The 25152-nt window shown below is 32.8% G+C and overlaps 1 protein-coding gene across 20 annotated transcripts in view; it reads left to right on the top strand.

The window, feature by feature from the left end:
• LOC143256111 (calcium-independent protein kinase C-like) overlaps positions 1-25152 on the top strand; it is a 95450-nt gene that overhangs the window by 48553 nt on the left and 21745 nt on the right. For 15 of the 20 annotated variants that reach the window (XR_013031162.1, XR_013031152.1, XM_076512871.1 and 12 more), the window contains 2 exons: positions 4874-5012; positions 21033-21221. Coding sequence is in view for 15 of the 20 variants with exons in the window: in XM_076512871.1 (XP_076368986.1) it covers positions 4874-5012; positions 21033-21221 (328 nt within the window). In the remaining 5 variants the exon portion in view is untranslated. Of the gene's footprint in view, positions 1-4873; positions 5013-6343; positions 6427-14250; positions 14601-21032; positions 21222-25152 lie in introns of those variants that run through there. The other 5 variants (XR_013031187.1, XR_013031194.1, XR_013031188.1 and 2 more) reach the window with 5 other exon arrangements.

Below are 25152 nucleotides of genomic sequence, written 5' to 3'. Positions count from 1 at the left end.
TTAAGTACCTGGTCATTTGTGGAGTGAATTATGTTAGATAAAAGTGAGGGTCTGGTTATTGACATGTATATATACTTTTATTTATTTATCCTACTTTAGGCTAAAATTAGATAATAATAGATAGCTGAAAAAGAAATTAGGGGTCCAGTATTCAGTTTTTGTTTCTTTTTTTTTTCAACTTGCAAACCAATAAAAAAAATTGCTTTAAGTAGAATACAGAACATGTAACAAATTCCTACAGTGTGCTCCATTTTCTGTCTTGGTTTGTACAGCTTAAAATTTTTATGCTACCAATATATAGTCTTTTAAGGAATTCCAGAGAGATCATAAATATACAGGATAAATACACAATGCTGTATAAAAACTTAAAAGGACACATAAAAGTATCAAAACTTGTTTCTCCATACACTTGTTCTATAACAGTGTATCTTAACTTCATTTTATATGCATGTTTATGTAGTGACAAAAACTTAGTCATCAAAAATTAACCTTATATAATGACACAGTAATTCTTGTTGTAAATAAATAAATAAATAAATTAATTAATTAATACAGCCTTGCTTCTGTGCTTGGAAAACTGCTAGTTTGTTTATATGAAAATATTTTTTTTCTCCTGGACAAATTTCTTTTGACAGATGTGAATACAGTTATTCGTGAGTAAACAACCATGGTATTTTTTAGTATGTTGTTTATGGATGTGGGCATGTCCCAAGGAAAAGGAGGTATCTCTGAATGAGTATCCACCTAAATCAGACAGAAAATGCCACATAGCTTGGACAAAGTTCTCATCAAGAACTCATGATAAATGGAGTCTGTTGAAAACTACCACATATGCAGTGAACACGTTTTGGAGTAAGATCAAAAATGAACTAGAATTGGACATGGGATTTGCAAAAACAAAAAGAAACTTGTGGTAAAGAAGGTTGCAGTGTGTATCCAAAATTTGAGGTAGAATCATCAAGCACAGTGAACAGCTGCCAGGTTCATGACAGTAGCATATCATGCTCGTGTTAATAGACTGATATCAGCAATGACAGTCATGTACAATTAGCTGTCCAACAATGAGAGGCATGCAGAATAAACTCAGGTTTTAGCTAATGTTTTAAGTGCAATATAGAATTGTCAGCAATCATTCAGATTTTATAAATGCAACAGTAGATCTGCTCAAACAACAAAAAAATATGAAATTTCACTTTCAGTTATTTATAAAGTAGAGGGTCACTGACAAACAATTGGATGATTTTTATTATTTATTTTCACATTTATAACACTTTATTTTAATGAAATTTCATCAGAAATATCAATATGCAACACATAAAATGCTAGATCTACAAGATTCAATTATCAAAATATTATTCCAGCTATATTTGCTTTTCCAGTTCTAATGTATACATACGAATCAGAGCATATGCAGAATGGACTATAAGGAGTCCATTAGTTGATATTAGATCTACATCTAAGTATAGATCCATCACTTCAAAATACAAATATTGACTAGAATTTACTCGTAGATTTACAGTATTGTCTCTCATGTTACCACACTAACAGCCAAGAATTTCATCCCATTTTCCTGACATTAGCAGTGTAAAACAGTCTTTTATGACATTGTCTATATTAGACTGTCATTTACAAACTCTGGTTCAAACACGTACTGTTCAATTGACATGTTAGATCTATCTTCCTCTTCATCTGTTGTTGCCATTTTAGTTTACCTTGTGTGACAAAACTTTGCCCACTCCCTAGTTTTTCTTAAAGCTAGCTAACTGTGACAATATGAATTGGAGCCACATGAGCATGCGTTTTTCGTGACTTTTTTTAAGTATATTATTTTCAGTAAGAAATACACATTCCACCACAGGCCTGGATCTAGAAGGATGGGGGCCCGTGGATAATTTTTTTGGGCCTCCCTGGCTACAATTTTTATTATATAAACAAAATCACACTTTTATTGTGTAAACATTTTTATTTAGCATATTACTTTACAAATATTTCACTTTTACATATTATATTTTCCTGAATTAATAATTTTATACACACCTACCTATTGATTATGAGCTGGCATCAGATTGAACCAACAAGCCTTTTTTTTGTGCAAATTCATTAATGATATTTCAAAAATCTACTTTGGCCAGAGCATGTTTAACTGAGCGATATGCGAAATGTCTGGAGTTGAGTCAATGGACAACAAGTAGTATTTATCTTTCTGCATTTCCTGAACTACTGCATTAAGAACTGCTTATTCCAGTAAATCAATCAACTTTTCGCAGGTTGTTGATGACAAGTGTAACGATTGTCCTCGCCCTGGATTACCATACTTAGCAATGTGAGTTTCCAAAATTTCCATAAAATGAGTTTCCATATTTTGCAATCAGCTCAAGTAGTCCCATGAAATTTCCATTATTCACCATACCAAAACCCTCATCTTCACTATGCTGAGGCAACCCACGTTTAGCACAGTACAAAATCACATTGAGCGAATGCTCAAGAATGGATACCCAATAGCTTTCCTCCATCCTGAAGCTTGTTTTTAGTTTCTCACCAATGTAGTCTTGTGCAGAATCTTGTTGTGCAAATGCAATTGTAGAATTCCAGTGCATTTGTATTTTTTCATGTTGTTCCTTCATTAGACCAGTATGCTTCCAGTTATCAAATCCATTGATGAAATCAGTATTTCCAGCTGAGAATAGATGGCAGTAGAAGTAAAAAGCTTTACCAGTTGTGGGTGAGTAACAAAACCACAAACTTTCTGTTTTTTCCTTTGTCAATGGATGCACGGGAATAAACATATTTTTTCCAAAATAACGATGCTGATCTTTGTAACCATGCTTTGATGCTGAGAAATTGGCATCCTTATGCTGGTAGTGTAACTGAAGTGGACATTTTCCTTCTTGCAACTCAGATTCAATTAGTGTAGCTTGTACCTCTGGTTGTACAGGCTGCAACTATAGTCCAACATTCAACACAAAATCAGCAGCTTTGGATTACTGTGACATTGAAGCCCCTTCTGTTTCCAAAATAGATGAAGGGACAGTTACAGAGACAGATGGTGGAACAGCTTCATGGATAATAGACAAAGTAGTGGCTTCTTGGATAGATGAAGTAGCACCTTCAGTGACAGGCAAAACAGAATTTTCAGAACCAGATGTAGTGGCAGTAGTTGCAAAGTACTGTTTAGTAGACTTTGTTTCTGTGATGTCCTTCTGTAGAGACTCAGATTTTGTAGTAGTCTTTTTTTGTTTACTATTTCCACTTTCGTAAGATCGCTTAGACATTTCACCTCGCAATAAAAAATCTGAAATAATAATAAATGAAATTAGTAAATGTAATTATGAATATAAAAACTTAATTAAAATTAAAATAAACTTAATGTAGAAGATTTGGGCTCGCATAGTCCCCATCCTCCCAGATCTGGGTCTGTTAAAACATGAAAAGTACCCTATTATCTATGGTCTTTGCTTGTTTCATCCTGAAATTCCAACTTGTGGTTAATTACCCTATAGGATATTTCATTAAACAGAAGAATGGATTTTTTTTTTATTATAGGTTAGTTAAGACTTCATTCAAGCTTTTAAGATTACTATTGGCTCATGTGTAGTCAAAAGTAAAAGTTGTATCTTGTTAGGTTTTACAAGGATGTGTTTAACCTCAAATATCATTGTGGTAATTCAAGGAAGATTTCTCTAAGCTTATTATGTTTGCAATAAACTACATACCTTAACATTTGGCTTAATTTCCTTATAGGCTGTTTAATTCAGAAAATCATTGTAAAAGCAGTAATAATTTAATTTGTTAAAATAAAAAACAGTGACAAATTTAAAACTAATGTACAGTTAGCAGTTTTGTGTGTGTGTGATCTATAAAACTGTCCATGACCACTATATGAGCATAATGATACTACTCTGTTTGAAACATTTTGTTTCTTAAACACATATTATGAACTAAAAAACTTAAAAGGATTTGTTATTTAAGTAATAGTAATAAAAAATAAAAGATGAATTATAGTATTTAACTTTGAATAAAATTTATAGTTAATGTTAATATAAGTTTATAAAACATTGCCTTGATATTAAACATGCTAAGCCACCCTTCTGCTGTCTACTGATCTGTACAGTTTTATAAAAGATAAAAAGAGCTGTAGGGATGAAAACAAATTAATCAGTGTTAACAGTGCATGAAACTCGCACTGGGAGATATTACAAAGTGCATAATATATTGTTTACCAGTTTTGTAGGTTTAATGCTTTTAGCCATTAGAAATTGACAGTTCATTAAACTTTACAGTGTGTGTAATCCCTCGATGAGACAGCAGTAAGTCTTTAGATTTACAACTCTAAAATCAGGGGCTCAATTCTGCTGGTTGGACAGAGCAGATAGCTCGATGTGGCTTTGCTATAAGAAAACATACACAATGTGTATACTTCAGTGTATTCAAATCCTTATTAAGCAGTAATATGTTTTGCTATTTATTTATTGTATCATTTAAAGTGTATAATGAGACACTGATTGTTGGTTTAAAATATAAAATAAAATCTCATAAGAGTTATAGATGAGTACCACAACTTATTGTGTCATGTGGCAGTTACTTGATGGGAAAGTTGCTGTTGCAAGATTTGCATAAAACAATGTAATAAATTTGTCAATACAAAAAAGAAAGTAATTTTTAGTGTGTGCTTTTGTTGCAGCATTATTTTTAGTATTTATTGATCCCTTTTTTGTCTTTCTGTGGAATTTTTTTCTAGAAATATTCATTAAATTGATCATAAGATTGTGTTGCCAGTGTAAGTGACATCTTTGGAAATCTTAGAACCAGATGTTTTCAGTGAATATGCATTTATGTAATTAAAGATGAACTTTTTTCTTTTATCAATTTGTAGGGATCTCAAATTAGACAATATAATGTTAGATAGCGATGGACATTGTAAGATTGCTGATTTTGGGATGTGTAAAGAGGGAATACTGAATGGCAAAACAACGACAACTTTTTGTGGCACTCCAGACTATATTGCTCCAGAGGTGGGTTTAAAAAATAGTAAAGTATAAATTGTGACAGAAGAGAAATAGTGTTGAAAACAAGGATAATAGTACAGTCTGCACTGCTCAACTTTATCAGTGATTACTACTGAGTTACTATCATATCTATGTATAAGCATGAAATAATCATGTTTTGCTCTACAAAGTTATGTATTAAACTGCCTTTTTTTTCACTGCATACAGAAAATCTATGTTTAAATATGGCTATCTATTAAATATCCTGAAATGTTTTCTTTTATATATGTGTTTGTGTGTGGTTTAAATGTAAATGTATGATTTTTACTAAGATAACCTCTTTAGCTTGCATTTTCAAATTTGCAGTTGATATACATTTAAGCAATAGTTGTTTTTGTTTTGTTTTTTAAGAAAAGGGCAACAGTAATTAACAAAATTAAAGTTTTGTTTATTTTGCCAATATGTGGTCTCAAGCTGAAATTATGATCCATTAACTAGTGTTATCTTATTGGCTTCAATATGTTTAATAGAGGTGTGCATATTAAAAGTAAAAATTGTTCAAGTATTTTATTCTGATATGGTCTTACTTCTTTCACATAAATATATCTCAATCTTCTTTGTGCTCTCTAAGCATTGTTAAAAGTATTTTCATGCTCAGCACACAAGTCTGTATACCACACCAATTTCATGCCACTATTGGACATGTACATATGCCTATTCTCCACAAATAATGTTAAGCCATCTATATTGGCACAACTAGCTACATCTGCTAATCCCACTCGATCTTCACTTTCTCAAGTGGAATAGCTTCATATAGATATGTTTTTTTCATATGTGGCTACCACTTATGATTGTGGGTTTTGCCATTTAAATTTTTTTCTCCATAGTTTTTTAAAGTGTTTACATTAAATTGTTTCAATTATATTTTTGTTATAAAATTTTATGAAAACTTTGTAAGAATTCATGATTTAATTTATTGACTATGGTAATTCTTGTTATAGTGTACAATGCTACTAGTACTACTTTTCAGAAATTGGGTTGAACTATTTACACGAAGAGGTACATGCCTTGCTATGTAGGGAGTTAATATGCTATGTTTGGCAAGTAATTTCTTTTCTCCTTTTCAACCTTTGTTACTGAATAAGAGTAAAATCAAAGAAAAGACAGTTTGAACTCTTTTTTTCAACACTTTCTTATTTTGGTCTGTTAAACTCTACACTTCTTCAAGAGATTTCACCTTCTACACCATTTTTTACAGCTGGTTATTCAGATTGACACATTCAAATTTGTCTCTATGTTCAAAACAAGGGTGGTTTTGCTAGTTTTTTTTGTTTTTTGTTTTCTTGCTCCTGTTGCAGTGTCTTCACTCATTCACTTTGGCAGAGGTTTGCTTTTCTCTTCCTTTCTTCCTGATGTTTCTATATCTCCCAGTTGATCTGTGGTAAGTTTTTGACTTTTACCTTTTGCACATGGTTGAGTTGGAATGCCCATGGTAGGCATAGCTCAGTTTCCCTTCAGGTGGTTACATCCTTTTTTACACATGAGAGAATTAAGTATTTCACATCATTAGTACTTGGACTTTTATAAATTAGATGTGTGTCTTTTCTTGATAACGAGAAACCCACTTGAAGTAAAAATGTGTCTCAAGGTGGCTGGTATGGGTATTAAACTTTTATTAAAATAAAGTAGACAACAACATTTCAACCTTCTGTTAACTTTTGGTTAACCTGAATATGACCCCAAAGGTCAAAACATTGTTTTCTACTTTATTTTAATGAAAGTTTTAATACCCATACCAGTTGTCTTGAGATACATTTTTTACATGCTCTTTGCTGTCTAAGTTACATATTGATTATTATTTTGTTTTCTGGGTAATTTAAGTTGGTTTACATATTTTATTATTACATACTTTGTATACTAGGTAATTTTTGATGGTTTGTTGTTTTAATATTAATAAATACTTTGTTAACTAGGTATGTTTAGATAGCTTGTACTTTGTGTCCTTCCTACTAGTAACATCTAATTCTTTGTTCAACCTGAATATTTTTTTTCATTATTGTTAAATATGCCTTTACAATCCTAATTTTTATCACAGAAGGACGTAATATTTTTTAGCATTGATACATCACTGATGTGTATTTTTTCCTGTTTGTAGGGCCAAGAGTTGCTTTGACTTCATTTCATATGCTCTTTATACTAGAAACCAATTTTTATCCACATACTCTACAATTTAAGATTCATCCCCAAAGTACCCACATCAGTGATAGTGTTTATAGCTAAAAGTTGAGTGTTCCAATTTAGGATTATACTGTTTGGACTAACCTCGGCTCCTTATGTTTTATCGGACAGTAAGAACTTTTGCCTGACATCTTTTCTGAATGAGTCTTCAGACTCATCATTACATGGATGACTCTCTCTTACTCACTTCTTCGCATTTACAATCCAGAGATCACACTTGTCTGCTCCTGCAAGAAGCATACAGGTGAGATTCCTGATAAAGGTGGAGAAGTCTGTTCTGATCCCCACTCAGTAACTTATTTGTTTGGGAGTTTTCTTCAATTCTAACCTCAGTTAGGCCCAGCTTTCCCTTGTTCTTCAAGATATGGGGCAAGCAGTTTACGAGGCCCTCACCTCACATTCTCTCACAGCTCAAGAGGTTTTACCTCTTGAAGATATAGACTTTATTAGAAGCTCTCATTCCCATGGGTTGAGTTTGTACATTATTTTCAATGGACACTCCCAGATCACTGGAACTTCTCTTCAGGTCTGTTGAACCATCCTTTTACCCTTCCTTCCCCAATCAGGACCAATGTGGCTTGATAGTGAGAGAGAGACCAAACCATGGTGGAGGTTCTGCCACATCTTCCAGATTTACATCTGTCCATGGATGCATCTTTAGGAGGTGGAGTGCTTGTCTCAACTCAGAAAATTTCTAGTCACTGGTCAATCAAAGAGTCTCCTCTTCATCTCAACATTCTCGAACTTATGGCAGTTATTCAAACATGCCAGGGCTCATACTTTATTTTTTTTATTTTTTTTTAAGGGGGTGAGCTGGATCCCCAAAGCATGCATTTTTAAGGGTCAATCACGTAGCTTATTGTAAAATGTACTCTGTAGTGGAAGTTATCAGAAAACTTACCAAAAGAAATCTAGCATGCATCAGTGTCATTGCCTGATGATTCCCCAATATCCATTTCTTGGATTCTTCCTTTATCCTCTTCTTCTCATCACTCTCCTTTACCACCTTCTCAAGCTTGGTCATTTTGTGTGAATTGGCAGAAATCCAAAGATATGTAAATGGTATGGGATCAATGTCACTTATTAAAGAGGGGCATGAACAAAAACTGATAAGTGATTCTGTCAGCTCCTAGACAAAACTTCAGATTGGTCTTGATAATCTTTATCTTGCTGAATCTCCTCTCTGCCTTTCCATAGTTGGCTGGTAAGAGGTCAAAGATGTTATGTAGTTTCTTCTTTAACCCAGAGATGATAGTAGCCCATGGTTAGCCTTTCTTTCTATGTCTGATGAAATTAACTAAAGAAATAAATCTGAAAAATCTATTGTGGATGATAATCAGAATCAATAAAATTTGTTAAATTTTCTAGTCAAGGAAAAATCAATTACTGAGATATTAAAAATTACACCACTCATACCACATTTCACAACAGCATTCTTCTTATTTGTAAGTATGCTTACAATCACAGCCCAGTATGTGTTCTTTGGGCACAAAACATTTGTTTACCACATAATAAAATATTATTAGTTAATCTCTGTCTGTCATTTATTTATATAATTGATATACTAAATAAAAGAATGAATAAAAATCAATACTGTGCACATTGTGAAGCACATCCATTTCTTTACAGACTGTACATTAATGAACAACTGACAACAGGTTCTGTACACAAAGTTAATACACACTGTTTTCCTTTTGGAGATCTATAAGGACTTTTTTCCCCAAATTTCTTGAGATGAAGGTCAAATTACTTTGCTGTACTTTTTTTTTTTTTAGTTGTTAGAGATGTTACTATGAATTGGAAGTGATAAAAGTATATTTAGAAAATAACTAACCCATTAGACAGCTGTGGAATATTCCATTTTATCATGTGACAGTTCCATTACTTGTAAATATACATAGTTCCAAGAAGTTACCTTAAAGTTAGTTATGGCTCACCAAATATGATCGTTAATTCGTTGAATTACTTCTGAATGAGAAAACGACATTTTGGGTTTTTCTTGTTGGAAGCAAATGGTTGAGAAATAAGAATTACAAAGGTGGGTAATTGTTGTAGCTAAATGTCTGTTGAACCTGAAACTAACAATGTATGATATGTTTTTGTTAATAGTAAAAGCTAATATCTGATGATTTTAGACAAATGTTAAAAGTGACACAGTAGAAGTACTGAGATTTGAAACATTCAATGAAAGCATGTAAGTCAAGCCAAGAGGTGATAAGTTTTAAATAATTCAATCAACATGATATGGGTGTTCTTTATATTAATGCATTTAAATTATACATTTTTTGTAAGGTTGGAATACTGATCATTGCATATGCAATGAAGATACAACTAGAAGTATTTTTTATTAAGGCCAATTAAAAAAAACTTTGGACAACCAGTTTGAAGATTCCTCTATATACAAACAAAATATTTCAAAGCTGTAAGTTTATATGAATACTTCACTTGTTTTAGAGTGATTTAGTTCAAGATGTATAGACTAACAGCAAAGGTCTTTGAACTTACAGCTGAAGTGAATGATGAATTTTGGCAGTGAAGCTTAACAATTTGTTTGTCTCTTACAACTGTCGTATAATGTTATGTATTAATTATGTAATAGCCATAAACTCAGTTGCCTTTTTTCCCCCATCAAATAAAAAATGAAAAAGAGATCATGATGATGTTTTTACATGGCACATTTATTGATATATTCAACCATTTCAAGTTTAATGAAGCTTCAAACTGCTGTAATCTCTGTAGTTGTTACTATTTTGCAGGTAAAATTATTAACACACACACACACGATATCAATTTTACTGTACATAATTGGAATTGGGCTGATTATTTGCTATAATTACACAGGCCATTGATGGTTTTATGGTCTTTAAGTTACATTATTCTACAGTAATTCCTATACAGTGAATCCAAAAATGATAGCCATTTTTCTCCATCACATTTGAATTTTTCATATTTACTTTTACATAACTGATTTATTTTCATTGAAATTGGGTCACATTTTGTAATGCTTAAAATATTGACAACTGCTGATTAGATTTCTCTGGAATCGTAACATGAGAGTATTATTGATAATTCTATAATCCAAACATAATAATAAAAAATGTTTATTGTAGTAAATGAAATAATAATTTTATCAAAGGAAGAGTTTGTTTTCCTTCTGATTTGTAAAAAAAAAAACTTGAGATAGAAAAAGAATATTTTTTTCAAAATCTGCATAGATGATTACAGCAAGTCTGTAATTAAAACCAAAATAACTGTTATGAATTTAAATTTGTATGTCTATGTTATTAGCAACTAATTTTCTGATCATTGCTTGGTTGGTAAAACATTAAAATTATGTTGTTTTTTGTTTTTTATAATGCATTGTGCAAAGTTGAATTCAAAAGTGTTGACAAAAAGAACTTGTATGCACATCTTTTAAATGTGTAAGCCTTTATGCAGGCTTGGTGTAATATATAAAAATTATAAAAGTAGCATTGTTATTTAAAACAATAGTTATCTTTATTAATGTTCAAGTAATATCTCTATTTCAAATTTTATATATCAGTTTCATTACACTGATACAGAATATTTTGATATTGGACATAGTGATAGCATTATTATTGATGAAAGTACATTAACTTTGATTGCATGGGCATTTGTAGTGATGATGTTTGTGGATTGTACATGACTGATGAGAGTTAGTAAATTTGGGAAGATGCATTTGTGGTCTGTCATAAGTTCTGCTTGATTATGAAAATCTCAAATATTGGCATACTGAACATTCTTGCAGATCTTTTATCTCAACCTAACAGATTTCTTCCCATGGAGATTCCCTCAATCCAGGTCTTTTGGTGCATCTGTTCTCAGCTGGAAATACCTCATATCAATGCTTTCATCACCCACTGGAACACCAAACGTTTTTCCTTTTGTTCCCAATTTCATGCCTTCTAGCTGTAGGAATGAATGAATTCATTGAAGGTTAGAGGGATTATCACATCTGTTTACCCTCCTACACATCTCCTTCCTAGCATTCTATCTCTAATCCATACCACTGTGTCTAGTCCTCCTGTTGAATTCATATTGGTCATTGCATTCATGTTTCTTATTACTCTAACGTTTACATGTACAACCTTTCTTACCCTTACCTCTGTCTTTGTTCGTACTCCATTCGCTTCATTTGGGCATAGTTCATCCAAATTTCATCACCCTCAGTCTCCATGCATTGCTTTTGACATGTTATTGCCTCAGCCCAAAGAATGACTCTACATTTTGCATTTTTCCAGACCCCTAAGATCTTCTTCCATGTCCATTAACCATATTTCCCAACCACTCTTCTTTTGTCATTCAAAATCCAGACTGGTTCTTCCTCTCTAAGACCTACACTGTATAAGATGGCTGTTTAGCTTTCACACTTTTTTCTTACCTTCTGTCTCCTACATGTAATCCCATTTTGATCCAGATCTGCTTCTTTGACCAGTTTGTTTCTTATAGTGTTATATGGCACATACTTCATCCTTTTAAAATTTATGTTCCCAACTTGTTTCTCCTGGAATCTACCCTGTTGCACTAACTGGTTGGATTTGTCAACTCATTAGGCTGGCTTATTCTGACTTATTCATGGAAGGTCACCTTACCACAATGTTTATTTTTATCATATCATATTGTCTTTGACTGCTTGCTTTTTGCATTCTGTTGGAAAAGATTGTACAGGCTGGAATATGGACTACTACTAATATTTTTGTCACTCATCATTTGCACATTCTGACTCCAGTGGATATCATTTCTATCCCATGGTGATTTTACACATGTCCATCTCCCTTTGACTGGGGGGAAGTCTTATCACCTCATTTAACTTCTGTTTTCTTTTCAGAGACTGTCTTTTTTACTGCCACTAATACTATACACACATTTCTCAACATGGACTGTCACTAATATATTTTATAATAAGCAAAGTAGAGGAGATGTCTGCCTGTCCTTGCTGACTCTTCAATTAAATACATTGTGGATGGTCTGCTTTTCAGAATAGGGAATTATAGAGACCTGTTGCATTTTATCTGTATCACTTTCTTCTGGACTTCCCACAGCATTTACTTTCCCCATTTTTCTCTTAATGGAGCAAGGGAGTTCTTTACCATTTCTCAGTTTCCAGTTGCTGGGGTGGTGGACTGAGTGCATTGTATCTTTTTAATGTACCATATATTCACTTTTTCTGAATTTATTCTCTGGTGGATGGGTGTTGGTTGGAGCATGGTAGTACTTGTAATACTAGGTTCGAGATAACACCACCTTGTTCCTACAGCCATGAGTGGTAGAAGCTCCACTTCTCATTAATTTTGGTTGCAGGTGATTCTTCCCCTTACTCCCATGGTTGAGTTTGGTTAGCCTTCTTCTGCCTTATAATACCAACAAAAGTATGTACGTATACTATTCCTTCAGTTGAGTAATTGTTCCATATCCTTCTCATAATTCTAGACACAGGATGTCTCTTTCCTGCATTTATGGTTGGGTGAGTTAAGTTTTCTTCTCAGATGTTGCCCTTTTCTAATGGTTGAGTTGAGGCAGTGGTATGACCACATAATGTCGAATTATATTGTACTTCTTATTCTCATGGTGGTTTTGGGAGTTTGTCAAGTTTTGGCTGAATGCTAACTTTTTCTTTGTAACTCTGGTTGCCTGTCTTTTGGTACCATTTACTCAAGGTTGTGGTTCATGTGTATGTGTAACATGGCCCACCTGGCCTAGTCATGATGTTTATGTTGCTCGTTATTCATTTTTATTTGATTGATTCTCAATCTCTCTTTGCCAAGTAGGAGTTGAGGTTTTGTAATACGTATCGTCACTAGTAAACTAATGAAGGGCTGTTGTCTGAAACAGTTTTCTTGTTTTATATATACATAGCTAAATCAGATTGTTTTTTCACTCTGAATTGCACTTCTCAGAAGAAATTATACTGATGTACATCATCTTTTATCCCACATGTATCAAGTTCATTTCCTTCTTCCAGAGCAAAGGGCATACCTGTTTCATAAGTAATGCAGTGCCCCATGTGTGCTTCAGTTAATCTTAGAGCACACCTGTTTCTTCTGGGCAGCTGCTTTCTGTTTGGTTTCAGTGTTGTGTGCCAACACCATCCTTCCTTTGCAATGTTGGATTCTAGCTTTGTGTGAGAGGAGGTAAGACTTTTGAAAGTTAGCAGTTTCTTACACTAAAATATATTTTTCACTATTCCTTCTCACTGTTGGTGTTATTCTCTTAGAACCTGTCAATTCTCAAAAGTGAGGATTGAGTGGAATTAGCAGAGTGAGCTTGCTGCACCAATATAGACAGTGCAGTACTATTGGTGGAGAGTATTCACACGATACGTACGCATTCAATAGTGGTGTGACAGTTCTAAGTATTTAGACTGGTGTGCTGAGCATGAAAATGTTTTTAACAATGCATGGAAGGAAGAACAATCTAGCTTTGTTGGAGTGAAATACCTATCAGAAATACATTTTCCGTGCAAGAAAATGTTAATGTGTGAAAGAAATCTTACAGTTATAAACCAGAACACCTCACAATAAAGGTTAAATTCTAAACATTAAGTATCTTGTAACTTTAGGTTCTATTGGACCTTGTTAGCATAGTATTTTTTTCATAGTTTTATATTGCATCTTTAGCAATATCAGAAAGGAAAGAAACGTGTCAGCTCTGTTTTAAAATATAGCACTTTTTTTTTACTCTGTTTATTAAATAGAAGACCATTTTAAGGAGGTTTGAGATAGAAACTACATCAGTTAATGAAATATCAACAGGTAAAGCAAAAGTAAGGAATTAAAGTAATTACAGGTTATGAAAAAGAATGCAACTAACTTCTATCACACATTCTGTTGGCTCAATGTAAACTTTTTTTAAAGCTGCATAAGAGATATAAAATGTAGCTTTAATTATATGTTAAAAGAAAGTTCATCAGGTTCAGAATATGCATTTTTTAAGAAGGAAAGAGTAGTTTCATATTAGAAAATAATTTGTATAAAAAAACTGATTTTTTGCATTCTTTTACAAATAGCTTGTCAGACCTTTTTCAGTATGTGAAATTACCACTAGAGGAACAAATAATGTGTTTAACAAAAATCATAGTATTTCTTAAGGATTTACATGGATCAAAAACAAACTATGGTTACTCTGTGGAAGGACATACATGGCCTAGTGAGTAACATACTGGACCATGCATCTGATGATTCACAGTTTGTGTCCCATTGCTACAAAATCATGCCTTGTACTTTAGGGTTGTGAGTGCATTATAAGAGTGATGGCCAAATTTCACAATGGGATTAGAATATTCCAAGAGTTGGAGGTGGGTGCTTTTGACTGGCTGCCTTACTTCTATCAGTTCAACATTTGGAACATCTATTGTAGGTAGCTATTGTATGACACTGTAATTATATTTGCATTTCAAGTAGTTATATCCTAAAAGCTATATATTTAATAATCACAGTGTGATATTCCAGCATATCATACCTTTCACCTTCTTTTAGTTATGTAGGAATTTAGTTTTTTTGTGTGTGTATCTACTTAATTTGCAGTTTTGCATAAATAACGAGCGGTTTTTACATATATATTTTTCTCTACAAGTGGGTTTTCTCAACATCACTGAATACTTATATTGTCTGAGATACTATAGCAGCATCACATATCTGCATTGAATGGGTTGTTAACTGTAATAATCTGTATTGATCAAGTGGATGATGCCTATATGTTTCAGCCAGTAAATGCTCTCAGGGAACAAGGGTCAAAAGGTGAAGGTGTCCTGTTACATTATGCAGTGGTTAAAGGCTGGACAAAGTGACCAAATCCGATAGAGTTAGAATAGAGAAAATGACAGAAAAAAAATTTGATTATGTAGGAGGTTTTAGAGATTATATAATGATATTCTATGACATTTTCAAAGAAAGAAAAGTATTTTTATTCTTAACCTCAAAATCACTTTGCATTCAGCAGCCCATGTATTCATGGGCAAATCTTTAGTAAAAATACTTCACTGAAAAAGCTGTTTATTTTTTGTATTAAAAAGACTTGTAATGTTCATTGAAAACTTACCAAATTTCATGAAGATACACATACTATTACTAAGAGTTATAGTACGGAAACTCTAATAGTCACTTGGCAATTACAAGGTCAGTGTAACGTACACACCCTCTTTGAAATAAGTTAAAAAGTTTTATGAAATGCTTCTGAATTGAGAATGGAATATTTGTGAAAGTGACACAAAGTGGAAAAGTCTCTACATGATTACTAGGCTATTATCATTCATACCATTGCAGCTTCATTTCTAGTTCAGACTATCGATAACCAGTAGGAAGAGACTATATGTGCCACTGGTGATACCTGAGGTCTTGCAGGGCTGTACACCATGCCACTCTAAGTAGCTTATAGCCCAGGATCAAGGACTGTACTCTCATCTTGTGTTGTCAGCAGTTTCTCTCCAAAACAGAGATTATCTGAAACACCTCCACCTGGCATTGGTTAGTATTCCTTAATGGTGAGACTTAGTCTAGCTACACAGGTCTCTGTGAGAAAAGGCAAATGGATAATGCCCTAAAGGTTTAAAGATATGGCAAAAGATGACCTAGGATAATTTTTTTTTATCATTTCAGGCAAGTGATTACATGGAATAAATGGATTTAAGAATAAGCAATTTAATACTTGACAGTGATCCTTAATACCATGGAATACTTAGATAAGAAGCAGTAGGAGGCTTTGGAGACAGTGTGCCACAAATTCACACAGGAGAAGAATCAGGCAATGTATTGGACTAAGTTCAATGATTGCAAGTGAATTGGCACCAAGGGACTAGCCACCTACACACATGATCTGCACTAACAGCATGGAAGGGCATACTGAATAATAGCCTTTGCAGATTAGGAAGATAGTCTTTATGATAATTTATTGATATAACAGCACTGTGGAATGAGGGGACATCTTTACTCTCATGGGGAAATTTTTGTTGTGACATAATTTGAACAGACTGTTGAAAGAGGAAGAAGCTTGTGTCAGCAGCTGGAGTGGAAATTCTTCATCACTGGGCTAGACCTAGACTGAAGATTAATCAGCCACCCACAAATTATTACACTGTGATGCAGCCTCAGTAGTTTCAAGTAAATGGGTAGAGCTGTCTAGGTCTGTACATGAAATTCATGCCACAGAATTATTCTCCCATGGGATACACATCACATAAAAATTTGGATAACATAGGATTGGAAAACAAAATATTTGCTTCACATGTGGATTGGTGGGGTATTAGCAAAGGAACTGACCATATATTTCTAAACAGCAAAAATGACAGAATCATTGTTTTCAACTGATAGCTCAGCATGTGGAGGCAACACACAATGTCAGCAGTGTTCTGAAAGCAAAATGTACAATGTTCTCAATAGTGGTAATTGTATCAGTTGGTTAAGGATGAATAGCAATGGAGAGGATGCTGAAGCAAATGTTTTGGAAAACTGTTGTAATCCAGATGGGGCTTGACTACTTGCTGGAGATTGCACAGCAAATGTCTTGTACCAAATGGTTTAGTGGGTAGCCTTGCTCTGTCAGGGTTGGGTGGAGATTATGTGCAAATAATGGACAAGATCAGGAGGTTGAGTTTCTGGTAAGCACATGAGTGCTAATGAGCCTAGTGGATCTTGTGATCTTTTAAGTCCTCTGAATGAAACCATCATCAGCCCAAGTATGTATTGTGGTTTTATCCGAATACAGTTTAATAATTAAATATTGTGAAACATAATTATTGAAGTCATGTATAAGATGAATTGTTTCTTGTTCAGACAGTAAGCAGCATTGGCTCAGACAATAATCTGATCAAAAGGGTTGAAACTTCAGTGTTGCTTTTGGCTATTCAGCTGGATGTTGGAATGATCATAGGCATTTAGATACTGAAAAGTCAAACCATATAATAAAAGCAGGTCTAACACTGCTTCTTGCACAAGAGATGGCTGAAACAGAAAAAAAGAAGAAAAAGTGTGATGTACAGGGTTATTATGTTTTCTACCTATTTTCATTTATACAGAAAATTTTAATATTTTTTTGTTTTTGTTTGTATAGTTTCTATTCAGTTTGAGGATAAACACATGGTGCAGAAAATTCTTGAAGTTGTCTTGTTCTAGTTTTTTTTTCTTTGTTTTTTATAGTAGATAATACATGTTTGCTTGAGAAGGTACCTACTGTAACATTTTGCTTCTGTTTTAAAGAGGTTACTGAATATAATATTCTTTGCTGGTTGAACTGATGCCTAGGGAATTCTTTGAGCAAATGAGGGTCATGAAATGATGCTTTTGACTTGACAAAGAAACCAAGTGTACTTGGTGTCTTGGTTCATTATTTTGAGATCATTGCATTTTATTCCTGCAAAGAAAAAATCCTGAGAGGTTATAAGCCATAGAACTAAATAGTACCTGGTAGATTTACTGACTATGGTCCTGTCTATGCAAGTATATGTACTTTGCATTTTCTCTTCACTTGATCTAAATCTCAAACCTTGTCCAGTCTTTTTATTTTTTGCATGGGACTAAAGCTGAGTCAAGTTTTCTTCTCAACCCTGCTGCTATTCATAAATGTATTGTCACATGATGGGGTCATGGGCTGACTTGCAGGCAGACCGAGTGGGTTGAAGCAGTTTAACTGTTGGAGCTTTAACTAATACTATCTGCTCTCATGTGCAAAATTTATATTTAAGTGAGGATGTAATGGTGAATGGAGCTCATAGGCACTAACTCGGGGCTTTACACTTCAAACAAAAGAGACTCGAACCCAAGATATCTAATAAAACTTTATACTTTCAAACATTTAACACTGCATATATACAGTTTAACTTGCTAAGGTTTATTATAGACAGTTACTTCTATTACCATAGTGACTGATGTTAAGGAATAATGGCATTAATTACAAAGAACTTGGGTATGAAGACATCTTCCTGTTCTTCCTTTGAGATTCTAACTGAGATACTAAGCTATCTGAATTACTTAGCTGATTAACTAGTTCTCTAGGCATATTTTCCAAGCCCTTTTATATTAGTAGAAGGGAGATTATTGGCCTACTCAAAGAAGCAGCTGGTTTCCTGTATACTATTGCTCTGAGTTTGTTTCATGAAAAAAAAACTTTCAGACACACCATTAAACTGTCAAACTTTGTTTATGAACTCTTAAGTTCTCCACTTAATTACTAATCCTCTTTTTAACATAGCTTGGTGACCATATGACCTCTTCTCTAAACATGTAAAGTATTTCTTCCACCATCCAAGAACAATGGTCCAATTGTAGCATTGTGTCATTAATCCAGGTCTTCAGGTTCAACATCTAAGTTTGTATATCTTCTTACAAACTTGCTGATGTCTGCTTATTTAGTTCAACATTCATGAGACATTTCCTCATTTTTATTTTATAGCTTTGGTAACCTCCTATAACTCTAAGAACATCTCTTTGTTCAATCTGAACACATAACTTAAGTCCTTTGGTATGTTTCTCTGAAATTATGTCCAAAATGATTCTTCTGTATTTATTTGATCTTTGGTAGCATCAGTTATTCATCAACAGGTTAATTGTTCTGTGACATGTTTCTCAGTGTTTACTTAAGATATATTTGTTGTGTGTATAAACATTATTGCTTTACAAAAAAAATATGTTCACTTATGCTGCATTTTCAGATTACTTGCAGGGCAACACATTTTTTGACATGTTTTCTTCAAATGTTATTTTGTAAACATCATTACTTTGAAAAATATGTTTACTTGTATGGCATCTTTTTCTGTTTGATGCTATAATCAATCATGCAGGGCATCCACATACTTAGTGATACTTCAGTATGTGATATATCAATTTACCTGAAAACATCACAACAGAATAGGCCTTACTTTAAGAATGATAACCAAATGCAGTTACATAAATTGACAAGAAGAAAATGAATACTCGATGGACCATCTGTGTTTAAGTATTTCCATATCATTATGTCTAAAATCATCGAGAATCCCACTTTTAAAGAATTTCTTGTAATATTGTTTTTAAACCGACTTGAAAATCTGGTACTGCAGGTGATTTTAATCGATAACTATGTTTTGTATGCAACACAAAACAGTAGCAGCTTTTATGCAGTGTAGATTTACTATGATTGTGATATTAAGTCACTACAGTAGCTGATGACAACTCTTTCCAGTTGTCTGTTGAATTTTATTTGTTAATCAGTATATTTGCTGATGGTTGTTAAATTACTAACTGGAACTAAGCTTCTGGTTTTCATTTTTTAATCAAATACAGCTAGTAATCTCTTTTCAGTCACAATTCAAGTAATAATGTTTTTTTTTGTTAGAACCATAAATTGCACCTGCTATCTGTGAAAATATGTTAATATTATATACTTAGTTATGTTTTAAACATAAATAAGTTAGTCTAAATAAATCATTGTCTATTTTTCTGTGAATCTATCAGTTATATATAAACAATTGTTTATTCATTACATATCTCATTATCTGTACTCTTTATGAATTTTCATTCAGTCTGGTCATTTTCAATATGCTGAAACAAACAAAAAGTTTAATTTTTTCTATTTATAAGTGTTTATCTTATTATAAATTGAAATGAGTAGTTCTGAAAAGTTCAAAATTGTAACAATTGAAAGAAAAATTGCCACTATTTTGACCTCACATTCAGCTGTAGTGCAAGCTCGTAATTAGAATAAACCTATATTTTTATCTATGAAAGGTTTCAGAAGGTGGTATCAATATTTACATAGTGTAATAGTATGATTGAATATTATTAGGATACAGTTTTCTCAGATTTGGAGATTATTTCACTTTCTAATCCCTTTAAAACCCCTTGCATTTATGGATCTTTTTTCTGACTTTGAATATTTTTATTCAATTTAACTACTTTATTACACTTTCCATTACTTTGTTACTTGTTAGATTTGTAATACATAAAAAGCAACAACTAGCATATATGTGTGCAAAATAATAGCTTATGGTGTTTCAATAAATCACACTGGAAGAATTGAGTTCACTTATTGTAGTTGGTGAAAGTAATTGCAACAGAATTATTCTGAAGCTTATCTCATGGGGGAATTGTTTAATTCAAGGTACTTTTTCTGACTTGCATTTTAGTAGCATAACTTTAAAAGAAAAATATTTATCTTATCAAGGTGTGCACAAAACCTTGCAGATTTGGAAAATAGCATCTAAAAGAACTCAATACTGAAAATCTTGGGAAAATGGGTATTTTCAAATCACTGTTCTGAAAAATTGAGTTTCAGTAATCCCACCCATCAAAATTATTGGTTCATTTTAAGAAATTAGAGGTACAAACAAAGTCATTATTGTAATCAGTTTGCTCATATTTCCTGTCAGCTATTTTGAATATTGTTACTTACCAAACCTGAAGCTACTATGGTTTCTAGAGGTGCATATTTGGGGAAAAAAAAATGGCAAGAATGTGAAAGTTAATCCTGCCTTACCGGATTTGAGAATCCTGGAAATTTGACTTGTATAAGTAGTCTTTGAAATTCTGTTTGGAAAGCCTTTATGTATCATGTTCATTATTTTATACATAAATGTAATGCTTTCTGCTTAATAAAGTTAATATTCTGATAGTAAACTTTATGTGGTAAGTTAAATTGGATATTGAAACAAAACGTTTAGTATGTATGAAAATTCAAATAGCTCCAAAAAGCTTGTGGTTGAAACAATGACTGAAATTTTTTTCTTATATAGCATTTAAAAAAACAAATTCTGTTTGAGACTTAACCTTGGTGTAGTTTTGTTTATTTGTCAATTAATCATAAATAGCTTTAATGCTGTTTTAGATACTTCAAGAACTAGAATATGGTGCTTCAGTTGATTGGTGGGCTCTGGGTGTTCTCATGTATGAAATGATGGCAGGTCAACCTCCATTTGAGGCTGATAATGAAGATGATTTATTTGATTCTATTCTTCATGAGGATGTTGTGTATCCTGTATGGCTGAGTAAGGATGCAGTTTCTATTTTGAAAGGAGTGAGTATCTTTTAAGGAACTTTTTTTGGTGCTGTTATTAGAGATTTTAGATTTAAATCTTTAAAGTCTAACTTTGCAAAGATAGTTCAAAGGACCAATACTGAAAAGTTAGTAAAACAGAAGTATTACTTTTTGCCATGGGTACTCGCACTTTCATAGGCTATCTTTGAATTTGAACATTTGGTTCTAATGACATATATTAGAATAGAATGTTAGTAACCCTCATATATATTCAAAAAATGAAATTATGGCATTAAAAGAATGAATGATCTACAAGAGAAGCAACAACAAGACTTTAGTAAAAATTACTAAAACTTTAATGTAACTTAAAGTGCATTTCTTTAACTTGTAAGCTGTTTTCACCAGTTGTAAAATATTTTTTGATATAATTTGAAAATGCCTACAAGATTCATTTAAGCTTTTTTTTACATGTGACATGAAATATTATAAGAACATTAGTACAAGTAATACAATTTTTTTTTAGTTTATTGTTAATGATATTTTGGAATGATGTAGATATTGTGCATACTAAAGTACTATTTGCATTAAAAATTATCAGTTACCAGCATTTCACCCTTATAGTATATAAGGAGATAATTTCAAAATATTTGTAGACTAATTTTGGTACGCATTCTTTGTTTATGAAAATGTACTTTTATTTTTCATTGTTGTTTGAAACTCATTTTTCGTACTGGCTTAAAAGTGTTTTATTCATCCATACTTCAAAATTGTATTTACACTGTATCTACTGATTTTTTTATATTGTATTCAGAAGTTTAATTTTATACATGCAAAGAGATACTTATCAAAATGCCTCATATTAAGGGTCTCACAACACAGTTTACATTACCCTTATTCACTGAGAAATACAGTCTGCGTCTTTTCCTTTGTCTTTTCTCAACAATTGTTGGGAAGTTCTTGTCAACAGTCTCAGAGGTCATAAAGGATTTCAGAAGGGAGTCTATACTAGGTCTGCTTTTGAAAAGTTTATTATATTATGATCATTTCTAGGAAGAGTGTTAGTATTAATATTGAAATATTAGTAGTTATGAATAGCCCAAATACTTGTCTCTACATAAGATATTACTAAACAACGGAGTATGGAAAGAAAGAAAAGTACACCAGTAGTCAGAAAGAGAAGGAAAAAGCTTAAAACCCATAGCTATAGTAAGACCAAAATAAGCTAAAATATTCTCAACAGTAATATCAGTCTATTTTATGGTCTTTATTTTTCTTGGGGGTTCACCCTGGTATGCCAATTAATCATGTGCATTTAAATTTGTTTCTATTACAATCATTTGCAAAACTTCCTTTGTAAAAAAAAAATAATAATAATAGTTGCTTGACTAGTTTGTTGTCAAACAGGTTCACCTTTGTTAAAAATGGATATCTGTGTTTGCTTCTCTTCATTTAACTTTATATTGGTCCAGTTATTATTACAAGCAAGAGACCTTTTCTTCTGGGAAGGAACTTCAACCCTTCCCCTTCTTCTATTTCTCTTATCTTAGTGACTTTGGTATTGGTGATGCTTGGTGTGATACATTACCTGACCTGGATGATTCAGGAATATTTTCACAAGACAAATTAAAGAAAAGCAGATGCAGTATTTTGTGGCCATCTAAATTTTTAAGTAAATTCTGTCAGGATCATTGAAAGAAAAACACCATTTACCTCAGCTTCTGGTTCCTCTGACACAGAGCCTCCCTCATCAGATAAAAATTTGTGTAAAAGCCATTCTTCATCACAATTCCTTTGGTTTTTATTTGTCTGATGCCATTTCTTGACAAGAAACATTTATACTAAGACTAATTAATAGAAATATCATACATAAGGATTTATATAAGGATTTACTTATAAGTAATATTAGTTATGTACTCATTTTTCTTCTGCTCTGTTGGTGACACTCTTGATTTTATGAAACAAAGTTTTAGAGAAATTTCTAGATTATGCAAGGCTGAAAGACAAATTTGACTTTTTATATTACTGTAAGCTAATTGGTTGATGTTTAAATGTGATGAAATAATACTTAGAACACTTGATTTTACAATACTGAAAGACAAATATGAACTAATTGATTTTATGTCACTGTAAGCTAAATGTTTATTAGTTGATGTATAAATAAGGTCAAATATGAATTAGCATATTTATTAGCACATACCCTAATAACATTATATACAGAGCTATATCATAAATTTTTGTCTCATTAGAAGCACTGTAGTTTAAACAAGTTAATAAATTCTCCAATGTGTTGCAAATCAGGAGTGGTTACAATAATCTGTGTAAGGACACTAATTTTGCTTCGTGACATGCTTGTCCTAGGCTGAAGGGAATATTTCCTTTTCTGCCATAAACATTTGATTATTAGTTCCTTCATGCATGTTATAGTTTCCTGTAAACTATGTAACAAATGTCACATAGTAACATAGTAAATAGTTTTTCGTTCATAGCTAACAAATAAGCTGCTCTCAAACTAGCTTCTCTTGCAGCTTCATTGTTAGCATTTATCTAGTGAAAAACGACTGTTATGATAAAATACTCTGTTTCAAGGCTTCATATTTCTCATGATGAATCTTTCCTGTTAGATGAGAATAGTGAGATGAATGCTTCATTTGGTAATGCCTACTTATGTCATATTCCTTTAGCACTGCAATAGCTTCACTATATATTATGCACAATACTTTGTAGTTGTTTTCAGTTAAAAAAAGATTCCACCCTCCAATGTTCTTTAAAGACACGAGATTCAGAGTCAATTTTTCACCTTTTCTCTTGTGACATTATGAATGTTTGGTAGCTGCAAGCACAAAATATATGTAAAAATTATTAAGCAGTTTTGCACAACGTTTTTGAACAAAATAATTGATCACTTTAAAAACTAGTGATTAAAAATGCTTCTTATCAGAAACAATAAAAAAATAGTTTCCTATTTATGGGAAATAATTATGAAATGGCCCACAACATTAAAAAAATTGCAATCAAATAGTATTTGAAACTTACCAATAGATGCAGCTAACCATATTCATCAAGGAGAGTACTTTATACAAATTATAATGTTAAAAAATTAAATATACGGTATTTTCTTTATTGAGCACAACCATAATGCATAAAAACTTACTCATTTACTAAAAATGCATGAACATGTCTAGTGTTGTGATATGATAGCTGAGTGAATATTATAGTATAATATGTAAGATTGTTCCTAAATGAGTTTTTTTTTTAAAAAAACTATGTCAGAACTCTTATTCAGCTAATAATAATATTACTTACCAGTAAATAGTTCACAAACACACAAAAAAGGCAATATAACAGAGGTCATTCGAACAGTATTCCCCTTGGTGTGGATTCCTGTACGTGGTGAGGGGACCTCCCAGGGAAGGTTCTGCTCTTTCAGTTTACCTCCTCTGGGATCTAAACATCAACCCACATGTTTGCCATGTGTGGCAACCTATGAAGGGGAGGAGAGGATCCTGGGGGTTGTGAGGGGTCAAGCCCTAACACACCATTTTGGCCTTGAATTCCTGTAGACGGGTGGCCTTGGGGTGGTAGCCCCCCTTTGGGTCAATCGGCTGGTCCACTCGGGCTAGGGTCAACCAAGTACCAGTGTTGGATGTTCTCAACAGGTGTTGTGAACATTATATCTGATGCTGGTGTTTGAGAAACCCTGGCGTTGCTGCAGTGTCATTTTTTGACATTGTAGGGCTCCATGGTGGGGTGGGGTCAGTGGGCACCGAAATTTTCCTTTCTTTATTATGGATACTCTAATTACAAATCTTAATAAAATAGTGAAAAAAAAGTCTATAGGTAAACAACCACATCTTGATAATTCTGAGCAGCAATCCTCACCATCTGTACTCATTTTCTTATATTGCACTCACTTTCAGATAAACCTTTAGGGCAAATGTCTCCCTTTTTCATTCAGAAGGGACTAGAGGAA

The sequence above is a fragment of the Tachypleus tridentatus genome, chromosome 1 (genome assembly GCF_004210375.1).
Source record: "Tachypleus tridentatus isolate NWPU-2018 chromosome 1, ASM421037v1, whole genome shotgun sequence".
Lineage (NCBI taxonomy): Eukaryota > Metazoa > Arthropoda > Merostomata > Xiphosura > Limulidae > Tachypleus > Tachypleus tridentatus.
Note: the sequence above shows the minus strand (reverse complement) of the source record. Positions and strands in the feature narration are given on the sequence as shown.